We start from the raw sequence: 22,103 nt of genomic DNA, 5'->3' as shown, positions 1-22,103 counted from the left end.
TTTGAGAATGACGAGGGCAACGAATGTAGAAATGTGCTTTGCACAATTGATGTATGTATGGATTGTGATAAGAGTCGTATGAGCCCCTAATAAAACGATTTTTTTTTTAAATTAGAAAAACCTACATACAGCTGCTAACTGCTCTGAAAAGGATTGCATTAGAAGGTCCCGGATTGCGTCGTAGGAAAACGCGGGGCAGCTTAAAACCGTAAAAGAGAGCAGGTTTGCTGGTCAGAGAGAGACTAGCAGGACCCCCAAGACTATGAAGCTTAGTCACCCTGAGGCCTGGGGCGGAGCTCACACCGTGCTGAGGTGCTCGGCCCTGTGAGAGCAGAGGAGCAGCCTCTGCCCGAGGACAGAGGCCAGGGGAGGACTGGACACAGGAACCAGAGAGGCCCAGGGAGAGGGGCTGGCGCAGTGAGGGGTCAGATGGAGGAGCTGGAGCTGAACGGCCAGAAGTGCTGGAATGAAATGGACGATCTGCTCAGTGAGCCACCACCTCATCCAGGACACCACCGTCAGGCCACCTTCGTCTGAGAAGCGAACAGTAGGAGGAAAGTAAGTAAAAGAGAGAAGTGGTCCGTGGAGCACAGAAGAACCATATGCTATAGTTATACGAATACCGCATTTATAGCACAGTTGGGCAAAGGTCGCCGGTTCAAGTGCCCCCATCGCTCCATGGAAGAAAGATGAGGCTATCTGCTTCCATAAAGAAGCACAGCCCTGGAAAGCCTAGGGGGCAGTTCTGCTCCGCCCTTCGGGTCGCCGTGCATGCAGACAACCCCCAGGGCAGTGGGTATCTCTCCATCCAGGGCCACACAGCATCCTTGCATCTTCAGCAAGGTGCGTCCCGCTGTGTTCGAAGGACCAAGTTATAGAGGGAGGTGTTGGTGAAAGATCCTGGGTTGATTGCCGTGGGATGCCTGTTCTCACATGTGGAGACTGACGTGTCCAGCGTTATAAGAAGTCTTGGAGCCCAGCCCCTAGGGCAGTGTCACCATCTGTGGTGTGGGGCAAGGGGCTCAGCAAAGCCTGTGACGCAGGTGAAGGGTGTGGGTCCTCTGTCTACAACAGCAAGAGGGAGACTATAGAGGAGGGCCCAAGCCCCAGGCTGAAGCACAGCCTTCTGGTCTACGCAGCACAGCAGAAAGGCCACCGATGGGCAGTGCTACTCCTGCAGGGCTGCCCTGCACAGCAACTCATTGCCGAGAGGGGCTCTACGGGCCAGGGAGCCGGTCAGCCGTGGCCAACGGGCTGAGACTCACCCTGTGGGTGCACCTGTGTGGGCCTCTGTTGCCTGGCCTGTAGAATGGGCTGGCAGCAGCACCCCGCACCCTGCCCGGGGCCACTGGGTACAAAGTATTCAAACAGGTATAGAAGGTATAGAGTTCACCGTCCGGCAGGTACATGTGGTCTGGTATCAGGGTCAGCTGTCTGAAGGAACACCTCCCCCCGCCCGCCCCCCCAAACCCTGCACTGCACCATACCCTCACTTGGAAGATGGGGACAATGGGGCTCGGAGCAGGCCAGGGGCTGCCACAAGCCGCACGGTGGGCAAAGGCAGGCCTCCTCTGAAGCCCCCTGGCCCGCCGCCCAGCCTCCCTGAGCCTCCCTCTCTCATCTGCATAAAAAGTTTGGTTTCAGGCAACACGTAGAAGTGCAGAGAGTACAAAGAGTCCAAATAAAAAGGCTTTTTAATATAAAGCCGATGAAAGAGACAAATGGAGAGTAATCAAAACCTCATTAGGACAAATAAGCAGCCCGCCTGCAGTGCCAGGAGGACGGATGGCACTTCGAACCAAGTAGCACAAGCCACTGAGCCTCCCAGACAGCCACCACTCCGAATGTCAAATGCAGGTGGGCTTGGCTCACAGGACAGCCTGACGAACCCCCAGGGCCTGGGCCTGAGCAGGACTCTCGGGGTGGGGCTGCCACAACCCAGACTCTCAAGGGACCCCAGCTGGGTGGGGGTCGGGTGGGGTGGGGTGTAGTGTTCCCAGCTCCTACCGCCCCCGTCCTCTGCACACCAGCGGCAGCCGGGACAGGAGCTGACAAGTTAATGAATTGTGGCTCTTGCGACTGGGTTAATTACTCAAGGTTTTTTCCTTATTATTGGCCATGATTAAGGCCATTAGTCATCCCTGTGGATCTCTGTCCCAGGGCCTACTGTGTGTGCCTGGAGCCCTGGTGGCACAGCAGTTAAGTGCTCCCCTGCAAACCGAGAGGTGAGTGGTTGGAAGCCACCAGCCGCCCGAGGGACAAAGATGAGGCTGTCTGCTTCTGTGACAGTGAACCCTGGGGCACCCCAAAGGCTGGTTGTGCTTTCTCCTACAGGGTTGCTATGTGTTGGAATCAACTCCACGGCAAACAGCTGAAAACAAAAACAAAACCAGGTACCACGAGGTCAGTAGAGAGTCCTGGTGGCGCTGTAGGTTACCCAGTGGGCGGGGAACCACAAGGTCAGCGGTTCAAAACCACCAGCTGCTCCTGAGGAGAAAGATGAGGCTGCAGCTCCCATAAAGAGTTCCCGCCTTGGAAGCTCTACTGTGCCCTCTAGGGCTGCCATGAGCTGGAATCGATTTGACAGCAGTGAGTCGGGGGGCGGGGTGGTTTGAGGGGCTTGGTACTGTGCGAGGAGCCCTGGTGGTGTCACGGTTATGCCTTGGGCTGCTAATCAAAAGGTCACTAGTTCAAAACAGCCAGCCAGTCAGCTGGAGCAAGATGAGGCTTCCTAGGCCCGTAAAGAGTTGCGGACACCCGCGAGGGCAGCTCTCCCCTGTGCTGCAGGGCTGTTCTGAGTCGGCATCCACTCGATGGCTATGCGTCTGGCGCACAGTGCCGGGTGTGGAGGGTCCGGCTGCACACAGGCCTCCCCTGCGGAGCTTCCACCTATCCTCTGGAACACCTTCCCCGGCACATGAAGGGCTGCCCTTCTCACCTGCACCTGCTAGCCTCCCCACTGTCACCTGCAGGGGAGGGCACACGCTGCACAGGGTCTGAGACAAATCGTGGGAGGAGTCAGACACCCTATCAAGATGCCCCCTCACAGAGGAAAAGTGGGCCGAGCATGCAGTGCCTACGGAGAGTGTCTACACAGCATCGGGGTGTGCGCGCAGGGCTGTCTGGCCATCTCCTGCTGGCAATCCTGGAGCAGGGGAGTGGGCATGCTGGGCCCGGTGGGGCCTGGGCAGTGGCCCCACAGTGACACGAGGGTCAAGTGTCAGGACCTGGGACATCCTGTCCCAGACCACGCTGTGTTTGAGCCCACTGCGGGAGGGAAAAGTTCCCAGGCCTGCAGGGTGGGCCTTGTGCCACCATCGCCCACCCCTCCACCCACTCCCACGCCCCCACCCCCTTCCCCCCGAGCTTCTGGGGCTGGAGTCTGGCCCTTGCTGGACTGGGCAGCACTGGAGTCATCAATCCTGAGGCAGAGAGGACAGCCAGGAAAAGGAGGAAGGGGAGCCAGGCAGCCCATTTGCCATAATGAATTGGACTGGCCGGAGAACGCCAGAGCCAAGGCTGACCGTTTGGCAGCCTTATGGAATCACAGAATCACAAGGCTGGCAAGAAGCGATTCATCAGCCAGCTCTCTGGACCCACCAGCAGGCTCTCACTCCTGATTTCCTCCCCTGGGAGGCGGGTGGTCCATCCCACCTCAGCTCTGTCCTCAGAAAACTGCTCCCTGCACACCTGGCCCACAGCCTGCAGAGTCCTGGACTCAATCTTAAGGAAGTGCATCCCAGACAAGGAAGAGGTTGGGCCTGAAAAGTTGCTTCTTCTCCTTTTTTTTTTTTTAAGGTCATTTACGGGGAGTCGTTTACAGTGTGACGGCCGCGAGGGTTTGTGTGACGGTCCAGCAGGAGCCACACGAGTCCATCCGACTCGGCCTCGTCCTAAGAGAAGGACAGAGTGGAGCTGGCCTCGGGGTTTCGGACACTTCAAATCTTTACCAGGGCAAACAATCTCATCTTTCTGCACCACCACCCCTCCTCCTGTCACCGCCTCCAAAGAGACTGGTGGGTTCAAACGACTAACCTTCTGGTCAGCAGCTCGATACCAGGGAGCCTTCTAACTGTCCCAAAAGAAGAAACACCTTCATCCGTGAAAGCGTCCATTCACCTGAGTTACTCGGCCCCCAGCTCTGGCCATGCCTGGTGCTTTGCTGAGTGACCAGGGCAAGACAGGGAGGGATGAGGGATCAAGGGGACGCAACTGATGGCCTCTAAGGAGTAAACAAGGGAAGCCCTTCAACTGTCAGAGACAGAATCCCAAACTGCGTATCAATATAAGATCATCACCAGCCTCAAAAGCATCCTCTTAAGTCTTGCTAAAACCAAACAAAAGTTTAGCTCATTTTTCAAAGTCTGCACGGGGTCACGTGAGCAACGGAGACTAGAAAGGTCAGCTAGGCCCTTGGGGGTGGGGGCAGTGGGGGCTGATGAGGGAGGAGCCCCTCAGGAAAAGGGGGAGGGGACAACTTGAAGAACGTCGCAGTCAATGGGTCCGTCCGACTGCAGCATGGGTGCAGTCTCACCACCCACAAAACGGTGACACTTTTTTAAACCCAGGGGACCATTTAGAAAAAGGGAAAATGAAATCCACGTGGATTGAGCCTCTGGTGAATCCCCTCTGCCCACAGCCCACGGAGGTGCACAGCCCGGCGGTCGGGCAGAGCGCTCGGAACTAGGATCGCTGAAGATGCTGCGAGGGTCACAGTGCAACCCCTTGTTATGTGGTGTCCCTTTGGGCCCATTTTAAGTTTGTCCTGGGTTCTAATATTGCCTGCTTTATTTTTAATCGAGGTTTTCCTCTGTTTTGCTTTGTTGTTGTTAGTTGGTTAGTTTGCTTTTGTAGGATTTTCTGTTTATGAAATCCAGAATAGGTGAAGCTGTAGGGACAGTAACTGAACCAGTGGTTTTTGTGAGAGGATGGCAGGGGTGGTTGGGGAATAGAAGAAGCTAATGATAATGCGGACAAGAAAGGAGAAAATGTTCTAAACTAGATTGTGATGATGATTGTACAACTCTTCTTAATAGGACTGAACTAATGGATTGCATGATGTGTGAATTATAAGCCGATAAAACTGTTAAAAAGCACACAGGGGGAAGAACAGGGAATGGAGAAATATCAAGATTTTAACAACGTTCTACCTGCGGCCTCCTGGCCTCCCCCTTCTATTTCCCTGATTTGTTTGTTCGTTTGTCTGTTTGCTTGCTTGTTTTTTCAGAACGTCCATCACGATCACATATCCCTTCTCTAGCAAAGCGCCCCTCTCGGTTTGATTTTAAAGGTGGGGCCTGTCTGGCTTTTGAGCTCAGGTCTGGATCCCTGTGGTCCCCACTGCTGACCTGGAAGCACTCAAATAGAACCAGGCTATGTGGCCCGGCCTGAGCATCACAGCAGCATCACGGCCCAGCAGGGCTCCCAGGTCAGCACCATGGACAGCGCCCGGCCACAGCCTGAAGTACCTAGGAGAGGGCTGTGCAGGGAGACACCCGGGGGCAGGAAGCTGCACCCTCGCACCCGGCAGACACTGGGGCCAGCCCAGCCCACCGCAACAACCCTGACGCTGGAAAGAGCACTGTGCCCACAGAGCAGGCCCTGTGGCCCCGCGGGGGAGGCTGGTAAGAAGGAGCGAAAACAAATATTGCCCGGCTCCCGTCCCACACACAGGCAGCTCCCGGGAGGCTTGCGGACCTGCCAAGAACAGTCAGGGCAGCGTCTGCCTCTAGCTGCTTCTCCCAGCGTTCAGGTCAGCTGGCACCTGCCCAAGGAGAAAATCCAATGTCTTTAACAAACCCTTAAACCAGATGGCGTCCGAGGTGAGTCATATCTCCTGGGTCCGGTCTGTGGGGCTGCTGGCAGTGGACTCACCTTCCAGGAAGATGGCCGCCAGGAGGCCCCTCTCCCAACAGGTGCCCCGGCGGGAGGCAGGTTCTCACCTGCGTGTCAGACACTCGCAGCCTGGGTCCCAAGGCCCCCTGTTCTTCCAAACCCCCACCACTTCCACCTCCCTGAAGGACAACTTGTTCTCTCTTTCCCAAAATATTTTTGTAGAGAGCCCTTTCCTTCTCCAGCAAAATCGGATGTTTTTACTCACTGCTGTTGTTTTTCGGAGCACGGCTGCCTGGGCACAGATTCTCCCACCTGGGGTGTGGGGGTGGGAGGGTGGGGTGAGCAGGGGGTAGTCCTTACGCAAGATCTTATTGGGCAGGCAAAGCTGCTGGCACCCTTTAAAGCAGCTGTTCTCAACCTGTGGGTCGCAACCCCTTTGGGGGTCAAACGACCCTTTCACAGGGGTGACCGGATTCATAACAGTAGCAAAATTATAGTTGTGAAGTAGCAAGGAAAACAATTTTACACTTGGGGGTGTCGCCACAACATGAGGAGCTGTATTACAGGGCCGCGGCATTAGGAAGGTTGAGAACCACTGCTTTAAAGAAAACAGGGCACAAACAAAACCCCACCATCTGTCTCCAGCCGACCCTGCCTCTCGGCCCCACACAAGCATTGGAGTCGATCTGAGTTCTAGGGGCCTTCGGGGGCTGAGCTTTGAGAAAGAGTTTGCCTGGCCTTTCTTCTGAGTCACCTCTGGACAACCCCTCTGAACTTGCGGTGAGCAGGCCAGTCTGCTGACCATCGGCACTGCCAGTGGCTCTCTTCCAAAAGGAGGGTTTTGGCTTTGGTTTGCCTTCAAAACCAGCAGCCCCTGGCAACACCCACAAGCTGCAGCCATGGCACACAGTAGGTCCACGGTGCATTGTCAGCACCATGCTGTGCAGAATGGCTCCTACGTGGTTTTCATTGGCTAGCCGGTCAAGGCTGGCCTTTCATGGCAGTTGAGAATGACACGCCACCACTGACCAGACAGTAAGTGGCCTCTCCTCCACCTCCAGGGTCCCTCTCAGAGATCTCTCTCACACACACACACACACACACACACACACACACACACACACACACACCGAGCCCCAAGTCAGATGGCTCCAGGCTCTCCTGGGGGCAGCCCAGCAGAGAGGTGCTTACCTTGCTGGTCCGTACGTCCCAAGCCTTGATTTCGGAGCTGAAGCCCCCACAGACAAAGAGGTGGTGGTCTTGTGGATGGAATTTCAAGGTGGTGATTCTAGAGTCACTCTGACCACTAAAGAGTGGGGTCCCTGCAACGGGAAAAGAGAAAGGCTGTTTGGGGAACACTGAACTACAAACTAATTATGTTGAAAGCACAGAAATCCTCGTGTAGTTTGGCTATACCGTCAGGGGAGACCAGTCCCTGGAGAAGGACCGCATGCTTGGCACAGTGGAGGGGCAGTGATCAAGAGGACAGCCCCCAAGGAGATGGATCTGACACCGGGGCTGCCGCCATGGGCTCAGGCACAGGATCGGTGGTGAGGCTGGCGCAGGACCGGGCCATGTTTCCTTCTGTTGTGCACAGGGTGGCTATGGGCCGGGAGCCACTGGACGGCACCTGCAACAACCACAAGCCGTCCTGGGACGCGGTGCCCAAGGGCAAGCCCGCCAGGCCCTCGTGTGTTCAGAGGAACTTTCTGGAAGGAAGTCACTCTCGCTCTGGCCACCCTCTCCTCCCCTGCACCCCCAAGGCTGAGCTATGCAGCCCCCAGGGCACCTTCCTGTGGGTGCTGGGCAGGCGTGACCTGTGCTGATGCCCTGAGCCAAGAGCGAGATTCAGGGAGATTAAGGAGCGCGTCCGCGGTGGCGGCTAACACAGGAGATGAGTTCTCAGGCAGTCAAAGACGAAGGGCGAGATTAGCTCCAAAGTGATTTCTTTTCAGGATCAGCCTCTTGCTGACGCGCCGCCGTCGCCGATGGGTGAAGAGCTGTGGAGCGTGACGGGAAGCGGCAGAGGGACACAGCGGGCAGTTGGGGACAGGGCGGGGCAGCCAGTAACTCGAAATGGGCAGGGTGGCGTGGACCAGGGCAGTCCTTGTCCCCCATGCAGGGCTGTCCTGCGTATCCAGACTGTGGATGCAACAAATGTTTGGGTGTTTGCACAAGCACAAACCCCAGCCCAGTCAAGCCCACCCCGCTTCACAGCGACCCTGCTTCGGGTGTCCAAGGCTATCAATCTCCCCTGGAGTGGCCAGCCTCATCTTCCTGTTGAGGAGCAGCTGCTAGGCTAGAACTAACCTTCTGGAGGTTTGAGCTGAAGGTCAGCCCCCAGAGCCTAGGCCATAGCACACCAGGGCACCTCTGGGTGCACACACCGGTGCGGGGAGAGGGCCTTTTGTGTCCCTGGGCTCTTCGGGAGGTAACAAAACCAAAAACCAAACTCCCTGCCATCGAGTGGAGTCCGACTCAGCAGGATCTCGTGATTTCCGAGACAGTAACTCGTTGTGGCAACAGAAGCTGTGTCTGTCTCTCAAGAAGAAGCTGGTGGTTTCAAACTGCTGACCTTGAGGTTAACAGCCACAAGGGCCCCGAGGAGTCGGAATGGACTAGTGTAGCCACTAGGCCGTCTAAACTTCAGCAAGAGCCTTGTCTGGGGAGAATCGGACTTGGGTGTGTCTTTGGCGCTGAGCACAGCTCACAGGGTCTGTGGTTCAAGTGCGCCCCCTACTGCCAGCTGCCACCTCGGTCCCAGGACATGAACTGTGACTCCTGTCCCTGGGCGACATCCAGAACTGGTCCACCCCAGGATGCACTCTGGACATGTGCTCCACAGTGCCAAGGGAGTGGGCAACTTAGGGCACTTGAAGCTGGCAGCCAACGAGGAGCTACAGGCGAAGCCAAGACCAGAGGGTTCTTCCTGTCCCAGGACCCAGGCAGCTGTGTCTGCTTGTTCAACTCAGAGCATGCTGCTTTGTGGTCAGAGACCCTGCCCACTTTCCCTAGGGCCACGTTCCCTTAGCTTGCCACTAAGGGAATGGCAGCTGCTGACCGGTGCCCAGAAAGACACAGCTGAGCCCGCCCCCCTCCAGTGCGGACCCTGGACTTGTCTGACAAAGCCACCAGCACACTTCACCAACGTGGGGGAGGTCTGTCACTAGATCACAGGAGGAGCTGTGGAGGTGGCGGTGCTGGGTTGTCAGCTGCGGTTGGGTTGGCTCTGAGTCATGGTGACTATACTGGACCTCAGGGTGTCACGGCGGCCACCCTCCTCGCTTGCTGGCACACATCATGTACTGATAGACCATGAACATTGAAATACATGCCAGAAACAGAACGTTTTAAAAGGGTGATATTGGAGGTAACTCACAGCGATCCTCCAGCACAGGGCAGAACTGCCCCCTGTGGATTTTGGAGACTGTAGCTCCTCATGGGAGTAGAAAGACTCATCTTTCTCCTAAGGAGTGGCTACTGGTTTCGAACTGCTGACCTTGAGGCTAGCAGCCACAAGGGTCGCTAGGAGTCGGAATGGACTTGATGGCAGTGAGTTCGGTAAAGGTTTTCGTGAGAGCTAAAGTCAGATTTTCAATGTCATGTCTCCAGGCTGCCAGCAAACTTCTTCCAGACCATCGCAGACCATACATATACTTAGCAGTTTTGCCAGGGAAGCAGCAGATCAAATACAGGGGGAGCGTTCTTAAAGTCCCTGCTCTGAGAGTCTACAGCGGGGTCCCATACTCACCAAGCCAGCAGCAGAGCCGGCAACAAGCCCTCCCAGGAGGACATGGGAATGTCCACCTCCATCCACCCAGGATGCAAAGCACGTGAGGAGTCTGCCTGCAGGACTGCACTGCCCAGGGCATCAAACCTCGTCAGGAGGAGGGGCCCTTTCCTGTTTTTAATGTACTGGCTGTCCAAAAGCCACCAGCTAGCTCACTCAGGAGACCTCACAAAGACTGAGAAAACACTGTTCCCAGGCTCCCTGGTGGGTGCTCCTCCCACCTCCTGCCAGCAGAGAAGCACTGGGCTCCCCGGGTTTGCAATAGCAACTATTCCGGGAGTGCATCACCAGCCCTTTCTTCTGAGGGCCTCTGGGTAAACTTTACCCTCCACGGTCTGAGTGAGCCGCCAAGCCCTTGACTGTTGGTGGTCCCAAGAGAAACCAGCCCCGAGCTGAAGGTGCAGACAGTATGCCTTTCAGTAGCTGTCCCACGGACACCATTATTTGGTAAACAAAAATCACACCGAGGTGTTGTCTGTTGATGTCTTTAGGTGCCCTCAAGTCAGTCCCGACTCATCGCGGCCTGGTGCACACTGGGACAATTACTGTCCGGTCCTACGCCACCCTCACCGCTGCTAACGTGTGAGCCCTTCGTCCAGCCACTCTGACAGTCCACCCCATGGAGAGCCTTCCTCTGTTGCACTGTCCCACACAGGGAACCATTAGAAATGTCCACTTTCAAGATGGCCATCACCAAGGCCTTTTCGAAAGCGGTTTCTAATGGGCTGTGGAAACCAGCGTGACACCAAAAACCCTCATGAGGTTTGCACGTTGCTGGAATCATGGTTACGCCTTGGGCTGTGGCCCACCAGGTCGGTAGTTCAAAACCACCAGCTAGCCCCGGCGGGGAAGGACAAGGCTTCCTACTCTCCTACGTAGTGACAGTCTCAGACACCCACAGGGACAGTCCCGCCCTGTCCTCTAGGGTAGCATGGGCTCCGTGGCAGTGCGTTTTGTTTGTTTGTTTGCTTGTTTACTTGCCAGCCTTTCATTCTCTCACTTGTTTGGTTCTCACTGCTGCATCAGCACCAGTAGAAATACAACGTAAGGCACTCACGAGGTGCTGGAGGCATATCATCCACACCCAGGGGGACAGATGGGATGTGCAGCTGCCTCTGTGTGGAGAAGGGGGGGGAAATCTGCCCGCAAAACAAATTGGTGGAAGAGCAGCAACCGCCCGGCTCTCTGTCTGCAGGCTTCTTATCCTGTTTTTCAGAAATGGCTTCTAGACGCTAGACTCTGGCTGGCAGACGCTTGTCATTAGGACACAGTTTGGGGACACTCTTGGGGAAGGAAGACATTACATCACTGGCGGAAAATCGACAGGCCCTTAAACTGCTTCGCGGCACGACAGAGCAGAGCATGTGCTTCAAGTGCTCCTTCGCTGCCTGGTTTCGTGACAAACGCTGTCCAGAGCCGAATGCCGCCGGCCACCTAATCCAGAATGGTGCAGGGAGGTGGGCGAGGACCCCGCCCGGCCGCCGAGGGACGCTCCAGTCGTGCACGGCCCACGCGTGCTGGGACGGATGGTAGGGAGGTCGATGTTGTGACGTGCTTCCTTTAATGACGAGAGTGGCAGTGGCTGCTGCCAGGGGACCCTCGAGTCCCGTTCGACTCGTTTAAGGACCCTGAGGGCAACAGAACAGAACACTGCCCTGTGCCGTGCCGTCCACGCAATCGTCGTGTTTGCGCCCCTCGCTGCAGCTGCTGGGGCCTCTCGTCGAGGACCCCCCTCATTTTCACTGCCCCTCCGCATTATCCACCGGATATCCTCTGCCAAGAAGAGGAAGTACAACTGACGTGGACAGAGGGCGGGACGAGATCCACCCAGAGGAAACCACTCCAGGAGCCCGGAGAGGCGCGGACACCTGCTTCCGTCACACGGATGAGGGTTGGGAAGCCGATGGGTTCTGCTCCGCGGGCTCCCAAGCTCACTTGCTCCAGTCGATCCCAAGCAGTGTGTTTGAACGGGTCTGGGATCAGTGGGTGGCTGCAGATAGGTTCCCTCAGTGGTGTGCTGCTCTGAGACCCTTTGCAGTGCCTTCAAAGTATTTTTTTTATTATAAATCATTTTATTGGGGGCTCTTACAACAATCCATACGATCAATTGTATCACGCACTTAAAAGTCGAATCAGAACGATGTCTTCGGAGGGAATCTGCTGGGCCAGTTCAAGTCAAAGCAGAGAGTCCCACGCTCTCGGAAATTTAGGCAACTGTTTAGGGTTTTGGGGGGGGGTTGGGGGGGGCGGGGAGGCGGAGAATTTCAAACTGCTCATCTGAATTTATTTTTTTGCAGGATGCTCACTGGGGGCTGATTAGGAAGAGCTTGTTAAGAAAACTAAAGAGAACAAGGCCAGGAATACTGCGCTGGGGAATATTTCCCCCAAGAGGACAGTGCGTCTGCTCATTCTTCACGGGTGCCCAGGGCTGGCCTGGGAGCGTTTTGTTGGGAGATCTTACCGACTGCCCTGGTCTTGACCCTCCAGACCTGTTTTTTCCCACAGCCACGCAGAACGGTGAAAAGGAGCCCGGTTTGAGTCTCTCAGCTGCCTTTCCACGCGATGTCGGTCAGAGGATGGAATTCTTCGGGGAGGTGGAGGGAGACAGAAGCACTGCCCTTGGCACTGTAGAGACCTGGACAGGGCTAGTCTGAGACCCGCCGGCTTCCCAACCACCGGTATGGTATAGGTGCTGGCCACTTAACCTCGTACTCTTGCTAGGGTGCTATTTCACTAGCATCCGGGTGTCCGTCACCAGGGAAGGGGCAGAATCGTGAGGGAGGTGCCCCCCCCCCCAGTCCTGCCAGTTAGGCACGCACAGCTTCTGGGGTGAGTTCATCTGATCGGAAATGTGGTTTTTCCTCAAGCAGAACTGGAATTGCCTTTCCTGGAGACCACGTGACCCCCTCGCTTCTTTTAAGCTGGCAGCGGGTGGTCATCGCACTGGCCATGACGTCCGTGTCCAGTTAGCAGACTGCAGATGCCCGCCCCACCCCCACCCACTGCCCCCACCCAACACCAGGGCTGCACCCTCCTTGAGTGCCCAGCCTGACAACTCAGTAGCAAGGTACCCACGGCCTCAGATGGGCCCTTCCGCTAAGGGGATGGGATGGGGGGGGGGGTCACCTGAAGACAGTCCCCATGGCATGTTTGGCTGCTCACTTCCTGCGCACTTGGAATTCACAGACAGACCCCAAGCCCCGCGGGTGGAAGCATGCTCTCCGCCTGTAGAAAACGGCATTCTTGTTTCTCGGAGCATACCCCTAAACCATAGGCTTCGCTTCAGAAACGGCAGTGCATCGGCCACGGTGGGTTCATGCTGCTTGGTGTTTCCAGTTTATTTTGCTTTGTCTTGTTTTCAAAAAGTGCGGAAACAGATCGTGTGGACAACGGGGCTAAGAGATGGGAGGCAGAGCGAACACTGAATCGTGACAAGACAAGCACCAAGCCTTTTCTGCTCAAGACAATCCCTGTCTGAATACGTTCTTCTTCCTCCTTCCTCTAGAGAGGTTTCAGTCTGGGTCGTTTAAGTACTGAGCGTCTCCACTGAGAAGACAAGATATGGGTTCTCTCGTCCTGGTGTTGCTAAGTGCCGTTGAGTCAGCTCCGACTCATGAGACACTTGGATAACATCGCGGGGTCCAGCGCCACCCTCACCACTGTTCCCAGGATTGAGCCCAGTGTCGCAACGGCTGAGTCAGTCCATCTCCCAGGAAGCTCGCATGCACGGGGGACCTGGACATGTGCAGGCCGCCACGGCCCTTTGCCCAGCACCGGGGGCTTTTCGCCCTGGGTTAGCAGGATGCAGCTGTTCTTGTTTGGGCCCAATGCTGCAGTCACTGCCGGTCCTCCTCATTGCCGGTCCTCCTCATTGTCGCTGTTCCTCTGCTGTACCAAGCATGACGTCCTTCTCCAGGGACTGGGCTCGGACTCCTGACGACTCGCCCAAAGCCTGTGAGGTGAGGCCTCCCCACCCTTCCTTCTAAGGAGCAGTCTGGCCATGCCTCTCCCAGGACAGGTTAGTTGGTCCTTCGGATAGTCCGTGGCACACCGTGCATCTACCAGAAAGACGTGTTCGATTCCTCCTAAGGCCTCAGGTACCTCATGAAACCCCTGCAGGATAAGGCAGCCTAGGGCAGGCTCAGGGTGGTCTGCAACTGCAGGGGCTGAGAGCCGCACGGTGGCAAGACCTGGGCCACGGCTACCACTGTGGTCCAAGCGCCCGCGAGGATGCTGCAGAGTGTGCCACGGTGCAGAACACATTCTCCAGGGCAGGCCAGGGTCCACCAAGGGAAACGGAGGCCCCAGTGAGTGCGTGCAGACTCGGCTCAGTGACAAGCAAAGACCAGTGGAGGCACCTTTTTAGCAGCAGGAAGGGACCCTGAGAGAGGAACGAATTTTTGAGTGTTTGGGAGCACGAGGCCTTGGCTGGTCTTTGCGTTGCATGATGTAGACACAGGTAGAGCCTGGGAAATATTTATCCCTGACACCTTGTGAACATGAACAGCTGCCATGTCCGAGGTGAAGGCCCCTTTCCGGGGGGCTTGTGTACGCGGCCAGCCGGTTTAACCGGCCAGCTGGTTTAACCGCGGCTTCTGGGCCCCACCGCCGTAAGCACAGTGGTGTATCGTCTCGATCTTGTTTACCTGTTGGCTCCAGAAAATCCTTTGTGCCTGCTGGGTGTTCATTAGAGGACACGGAGGTCTGAACTATCTAATCCGGGAACACTGGCGTTATTGATCTCATTATAATGAACTGCTCAATCCTCTTGGAAAATCACCTCTTTACCAACCTCAATCAATAAGGATACAAATAAAAAATACACTGATGTCAAAGGAAAACTTTTTTTTTTAAGCGCCCTGCAGAAACTCAATCTGTTCTCTGGGCACTGCTCTATCAACACCTCCCATCGCCAGGACGGCCAGGAGAGGAGGCAGATGAAGTTGGGCAGGTAACTGCTCTGAGTCAGGAGACATGGTGCTGCCCTGTGGTGGCCACTGCGCCCACCACTGCATCCAGCATCGGCCAAGCAGGGATCCAGGTCCCCCCACAGGCCCCCACCCTGCTCTGCAATGCGGGCGCGCAGCCCACTGCAGACACAGGATGAGTGTCCAAGAGGGGTCAGATGGACCGCAGGATAGGGCTCCAGGAAAGAGAAGTGAAGGACGCCCACGGCCCTGCCCTCCCACCATGCACAGAGCCCAGAGGATGTCTCTGGCCTGTCACACACGGGCACTGTCACACCAGTCACTGCCAGGCCTGCCTGGAGCTTGTGCAACGGGTCACCCCACAGGACCCATTTCACAGCTGGGGAGGAGGAAGCTCCGTGTGCCCAGGCTCCCACAGGTGGGGGGGCAGACTTGCCTGGGCCCAGTCCTCAGCACCCCCAAGTCCCAGACCTCGCTCTCCTCAGAGCTACAGATGCCAACATGCTGGGGGTGGGGGGTGGCGCACAGGGGAAGGGTGATGCTGCTGGCTCCCAGTGATTCAGTTTGGGCACCGAAGTGGCAGGCACATGACTCCTTTCGCTAAGATCAGTGTTGCTACCCGCGCCCTCTGGGACTGAGGCGGCCAGCTGTAAATGTAACCAGCCTGGCTCAAAGTGAACCACCACGGAGTATACCAGCTCCCCAGTCAGATGCTCCCTGGCAGGCACTGGCGCCATCTTGGTGAGCCGTGCAGCTTGGCGTCCAACAGACCCAAGTGGGGCTTGTCCCCTGCACCGAAGAACCTGCCCCAGCCTGCAGTCCTCTCAAGTCCACGCTGGTCCTGCCCAGGCTATTGGGAGAATTAGAAGATTGTATGGAAGAGCCCAGGCAGACGATGGCTGCTGTTGGTGCTGTCGGGTGGGCTCTGGCCCACAGCAGCCCCACGTACACAGAAAGCTGCACCATCAGCGCCATGCTCACAACACTTGGGTCCACCTTGCAGCCCGCAGGTCGACCCATCTTATTGAGGGTCTTCCTCTCTTTCACTGACCCTCTGCTCTCCCAAGCATCAAGCCCTTCCTTCTCCAGGGACCGGGCCCTCCTAATCACAAGTCCACCGTACGTCAGATGAAGTCCACGGTCCTCCCTTCTAGAGCATCCGGTTGTACATCTTCCGAGACAGATGTGTCTGCTCTTCCTGCAGCCCGTGGTACCCTCGATCCTCTGCGCCCACCCCAAATTTCAAAGCCATCGATCCTTTCCCTCCATTCGGAGACACCCGCTGTTTTCCCATCTTCCGTATCCCTGGTCCGGGGTCCGCATGCAGATGAGGCAGTCTAAAAATAGAGAAGCTCGGTCTCATCTGTCAGAACAAGGCCAGCGGCCGGCCGCAGGACAGACCATCAATTGCTCGTGTGCAAGTTGAAGTTGAAGAAAATTAAAACAAGTCCACCAGAGCCCCAGCACACACAAGGCCGCACCGGCACCGGAATTGAAAGAGTCTCTCAAGGGCAGGTGGGGCACACTCACCGAACACCGAGGACCTGGTGGGTTGAGGGAGGACAGGGAAGACACGCTGCAGGAGGAGAGCAAGCGGTCGGGAAAGAGGCAGGATGGAAAGACATGACCCAGTGGGTGTCTCTGAAGAGACTGAAAGGCTCCTGAGCACAGCGGCTGAAGCCGAAGGAAGGGATGCTGGTCATGATTCCAGGGGTCGGCCGAGAAGACGGCGTGCCATCACACCACGTGCAGGGCAAGACAAGCTCTGGATCCTAACACGGAGGCCTGTGGGGTGGGACTTCTCGGGGACACGCACATCCATTTTCGGAGTTTTAAGCCACAGGGATCTATCGACTTAACGCCCTATTAAAACTAAAACTAACCAACACCTAGTCCCCGGCAGTTCCTCATGGAGGTCTGGGTAACCTCCACGCCCATGAGAAAGGGTTGGGGCGGGGGGAGGCATGGGTTGTCTGTCCCGACAGGTCAATTACAGATCAGTTTTCTGGGGTGCAGAACTTGCTGTCCTACCAGTAAGTGTGGCGGAACACTGTTGGGGCCCTGGGGTCACCCAACAAAGTCTGTCCTGACTCAGGAGTCAACTCACAATGCCACCACCATGAGGAAGGCACAGCCACAGAGCTGCCCATGGCACCCATGAAGGTGCCCTGATGGGTGACGGCATACCAGGGCGGGGGCGGGGGGGTGGGCATCTGCCTTGGGGGTGTGGTCAGAGGCAGAGATAGCAGTCATGTGGGTGGAAATGTGGAAAGGGCCTTCAGATTGCTCCCACTGGGCTGCCCTACCTGTTGCTCCACAGGAGAAAGGCTGAGGTTTTCTACGCCCATAAAGAGAGACAGTCTCAAAGACGTGGGTGCGACAGCAACATGCAGTGAGACATCAGACTGTGCCTGGCTATCAAAGAATAGCACCTGGGGTCTTAAATGCTTAAGACAAGCAGCCATCTAACAGAAGTGTCAACTAAATCCACACAGAGGAAGCACACCAGCCTGTGGGATCTGAGGATTATAAACAATAAAATCCAAGACCGGAGGAGGGAACTGTATGAGAGCTTAACTTCTGAGCACCCAGTTTGCAGAAGGCATTATGGGTGACAGACAAAGCCCAAAACCCGTGGGCAGAGTCCCCGCCTAGGCTAAGCCTCTGGTGAGCTCCCTCTGACCACTGGCCAGGGATCTGAAGCGCCTTGCTGGAGTGTATCGGAAAGTGGATTAGTGAAGACGTGGTGAGGTTAGAGGTGGTGAACTGAACACCCTGACAATTTGTTCTCGCTTCTGATCCATTTTAATGTGTCCTGGTTTTTATTAGTTTCTGCTTGAGGGTTTTTTGGTTTTGTTTTATTTTGGTTTTTTTCTGAAGGTTTGTCTCTGTTTTATTTTGTTTTTTGTTGTTGGGTTTTTGTCTTTGCTTTTTGTATGTTTCTGTTTATATGAAATCCAGAATAGGTAAGTCTATAGACCCGATAACTAGATTAATCATTTCTTAGAGTTACGGCAGGGGAGTGTGAGGGGGGCATGGGGAGCTATTAATAATGAGTCCAAGAAAGAAGAAAATGTGCTAAAATTGATTGCAGCAATGATTGCACAATTCTTTAATATGTTTAAACCATTGAATTATATGTTGTGAATTATATGTCGATAAAACCGTTAAAATTAAAATTGGAGGGAAGGAAAGGTGGGGGCTTACAGGCTCAGAAACCACCCACAGGGCAGCTCTACTTTGTCTACGGGGTCACTGAACATTGGAAATGACTCAAGGGCAGGGAGTTTTGGAGAGTGGTCTAGACCCAGACCAGCTGCTGCTCTAGATATGGAACAAACCTGCATGGGACCCTACTCCAGGTGCCCAGGGAAGGCAACAGAGTGTCCTGCCTGGCCAGGGCTCCGGGGGAACAGAGACCTCCCCACTCTCAGAGTGAACCGGGCAGCCCCTGACCAGTCCTGTCTAGAACCCCAGAACTCAGGGGATTGTGAGATGTGCCATGCTGGCTTCTTCTGTCTGCAGGACAGCTTTGCCCAGACAGGTGGCAAAGCTGGGGTGGTCCCAGGGGGCCCCCCTGCCTAAGGTGCCTGTGATGTTTCATTAGGAAAACTACAGGCTGAACCCCGAAAATAATTCCTCTGTGAGCGAATCTTACTGAGATGTTGATTCATGGCTGTTCTATAAGCCAACAGCCTGTCAGAACTATAAATTAGCGAGATAAAATGTGGCTGGCCCTCTATATTTCAGCCTGCCTAGCAAACCCTCCGATTTTCAACTGTATTGATTGAGGCTGCCAGGATAAATGGCCTTGGCGCCCAGTCCCCATTAAGGGTGCTGGGCACCAAGTGACTAATTCCCTGGGCCGGGAGGACGCCCACGCTGCCTGCTCCTGGCAGAGGCTCTAATGAGATTGAAACAAAAAAGCCCCGTCACTGAGGGTGGAGAAGCAGCTCACACAGAGGGGACGGGGCTGGGGGCATAGGAACCAGGAGGCCACACGAAGTTGCCGGAAGCCAGGCTGCCCACCTGCCCCCAACTCTGGGGAAAGCGAGCACCCACCACGGCCTGGGCTGGGACTCGGGGACCCCCATGCCCTGGGGTGGATGAGTGGGTAGGATGGGGACACAGAGGAGGGAAGCATCCTTCACTCCCCCAGGAGAGAAGACTGAGGCTGGTACCTAAAAGAAAGAGACCACGAAACCAGCACCAGGCCCTGACCAGGCCCTCCCCAGGGCACGCCACCATGCCAGGCATTGCATACAGTAGGTGCTCAACAAGCAACTGCTGCATGAATGACACTGGGCTGTGTGCTGGGTGCCCAAGGGGCACACCATTCCCCGTCAGGCAGTGTGGGGACATCCTCAACCAAGGGGGAGTGGGGCAGTCCTGAGAGGGGGCCACCTGCCCCTCTGCAGCAGCCACGGGACCCCTGAGGCCCCCACCTCCATCCTCTCCCACTGCCAATTGTCTCGGCTCCCGCAGGCCTGCCTGGAGCCCCAGCCTGTCCTTCTCCTCTGCCTCTAGCTAGCAGCGGTCCCCTACTGCCCCCTGCTGCTGCAGTCCTCACTAGACACCCAGGAGCACCCACGGGCATCCGAGAAGTCCAGGCTCCACACCACACTCACACACACACCTGTGAACTCTCTCACACTCACACATACTGTGCACTCTCACACACACACACTCACATTCACATATATTCACTCATCTCCACTCACACACTCAAATAGCTTATCACACACAACCTGTGCACGTTTTCACACTCACTCACACATACTCACACACCTGCTCACGCATCTGTGCACTCTCTCTCACACACACACTCACACATGCCTACTCACAACACCTATGCAGTCTCATGTGCGCACACTTAAGACACCTACCCACATACCAGTGCATACTCTCACCCCAACACACACTCACTCACACACCTACTTTCACGCACCTGTTCACTTTCGCAGTCATACTCACCCACACTTCTACACACCCACTCACACACATGCACACTCACACATACTAATAACACTCCTAAATACACACTTTCATGTTCTCACACCCACACACTAACTCACTCTTACACCTCTACTGATGTACACACCTGTACTCTCTCATACCCACTCACTCAGAACAAACCCATTCATACACTCATGCACACTTACACACTCGTTGCACACACTCACATTCACACACATTATCACATACCTACGCACACCATCTCACAATGCACCCACACAAATTCCCACATCTCTACACACATTCACAATGTCTCACACACTCACATCCACACTCAGCCTCAACCATACATATACGCACGCACTCCTATAACCACTCACACTCAGACACACATTCACATTATCGCATACATACACACAGACCCACATGCCTAGAAATTCACATATTCACCCAAATACACATCTACCCACTCATTCACACACACACACACACACACACACACACACACACATTGCACAAAACCACACTCACTGCCATCGAGTCGATGCCAACTCATAGCGGCCCCACAGATCAGGGCAGGACTACCCTGTGGGTGTCTGAGACGGCAACTCTTCAGAGGAGTAAAAAGCCTCATCTTTCTCCCAAGGAGCAGCTGGTGGTTTTGAACAGCGGACCTTTCGGATCACAGCCCAACCTGTAACCACTATGCCATGAGGGGTCCTCGCATACTTGTACACTCGTTCATATATATACCCTCACACACATATGCATTCTGTAATACAGATACGCACACGCAGACTCTCACTCACATAAATACACACTCACAGGCACACACAGGTCCACACGGACACTCACATGGGGCGTGTGGGTTTAACACCTGAAGAATCAGAAGATGAGAGGCAAAGGCAGCCCGGATTCCGGGAATGTTCCTGGTGGGCCACCAGCTGGCACCAGTGGGTCCAGGGGTAAAAGCAGGCACTGGGGCCCCGTGCCTGGATGGGAGGACCACCATGGGAACGGCTATGTTCTCACAGTCCCTGGTCTTGCTCTGCCACCACCTTGACCATGTCTGGATGCGACAGGGTTAGGTCCACCTCTGCGGCCCTGATGGTTTGAATGGCCCTTGGGGCACACACAGTCGTAGAGTGGAGCGGGTGGGCAGTGGCTTTGCCGTCTGACTGGTCACTGGGGCCTGTGTGAATCTGGAGTGCTGGCAGGACTCCCCTCCGCGGGTGAGGATCTGGGGTCTGTCTACCCTCAGAAGGCGCCTCACTCGCTGAGCCTGGGGACTGGTGAGCCCTGTGCAAATCCATGGGCCCAAGAACCCCGGGAAGAAAGCACCGTGCCCTCCGTCTCTGCCTGCAGGCCCGGCCAGGCCAGTCCCCCACCTGCCCTGCTGATCATGTGCTGCCGAGAGGCCTCCTTATCCACCAGATGAGGACATGTACCCCACGGACTCCTGTGGGGATCACCAGGCTCCGATGCACACGCCACAGGCAGGAGGCCGCCCCTGCCAGTCCTCACAAGTGACAACCCCCCACACCCACACAAGCAAGAGAGCATGGAGGGCCTGGGAGGTCACACCCCAGGGCTCCGAGCTAAGCAGGGTGGGCCAGATGGACACCAGCACCCCAGGGACTCCCAGACCACTGCCCTGCCCCAGGCCTACTCCAAGCACCAGCACAGAGCTGCACCTGTCGAACCCGGAGTCCTGGTTCCTTTCCTGCCTACCCAGAGCCCCACGGGGGCTTCCAGGGAATTTCTGGAGCCAGAGAACTCAGCGGCCTCTCCTGGCCCTGCTAAGGGCGCCGACAGACAGGTGGCCATGGACGAGCAGGAAGCAAAGTGGGGGCACTGGGTCCTAACTGACCCAGGAGCCCCAGACAGCACCAGCTCCTCTGTCCTCGAGCCCTTAGGATGCTCCGCACGAATCCACTTCCCGGAGCGGCACGCAGGCATCGGAGCAGAACGTCCACTGGCTCCTGAGAGCACCCTCGGCCTCTGTGAGCGCTGCCGAGTTAAACCCCGCTCTAGAAATGACGGGCCTGAAATTGATGGAAACTTGGCCTCTTTATCCAGTCCCACCGCAGGAGGAGGAGGGGGACGTGGGCAGCCCAGGGCTCTGTCCTAGGCAGCTGGCAGGGCCACTGACACCCCTGTGATGCACCCGGAGACTGTGTGCCAGGCACTTCCCGGCGAGGACGCGGAGGTCAGCGGGCAGCTCTGGGGCCCTGGGGCATGGGGAGTGACCCAGAGAGGCGCACCTGTTTCGAGGTCTGTTAAGTGCAGGGCAAAGTCGAAGCCGCCACTCAGGATGCGCCGGCCACAGGGGGCCCAGCGGGCAGCCCGCACGGCCTCGGTGTGCAGGGGGTAGGTCTGCAGGCAGTGCCCTGTGTCCACGGCGTCCCACACCTACAAGGCAAACACAGACAGCCCCGCGTCACCAGAGGTCTGGGCCCCAGGTGCTGCACGACCCCGCCCAGGAGACAGCCCCAGGGTGTACACCGGATGTCTTTGGACAATGAAGACTGGTTTTGGAGGCCAAATATTCCCCAGTAGAAAAGGTACAGGTGTGAGCTGGACAGGCGGGAGGA

At 56.1% G+C, this 22,103-nt stretch overlaps 1 protein-coding gene across 2 annotated transcripts in view; it reads right to left on the bottom strand.

Moving 5' to 3' along the window:
• Window positions 1-22,103, bottom strand: part of WDR25 (WD repeat domain 25) — a 162,460-nt gene that overhangs the window by 28,677 nt on the left and 111,680 nt on the right. For both annotated transcript variants that reach the window (XM_045287959.1, XM_004698800.2), the window contains exons 3-4: window positions 21,774-21,921; window positions 7,027-7,157 (exon numbers count right to left, since the gene is read on the bottom strand). In XM_045287959.1, coding sequence (XP_045143894.1) covers window positions 7,027-7,157; window positions 21,774-21,921 — 279 coding nt within the window. The remainder of the gene's footprint in view (window positions 1-7,026; window positions 7,158-21,773; window positions 21,922-22,103) is intronic.

The sequence above is a fragment of the Echinops telfairi genome, unplaced genomic scaffold (genome assembly GCF_000313985.2).
Source record: "Echinops telfairi isolate 266 unplaced genomic scaffold, ASM31398v2 ScPeMD7_18;HRSCAF=68, whole genome shotgun sequence".
NCBI classification, from domain to species: domain Eukaryota; kingdom Metazoa; phylum Chordata; class Mammalia; order Afrosoricida; family Tenrecidae; genus Echinops; species Echinops telfairi.
The sequence above is the reverse complement of the archived record's forward strand: the minus strand, read 5'-3'. Positions and strand labels throughout refer to the sequence as shown.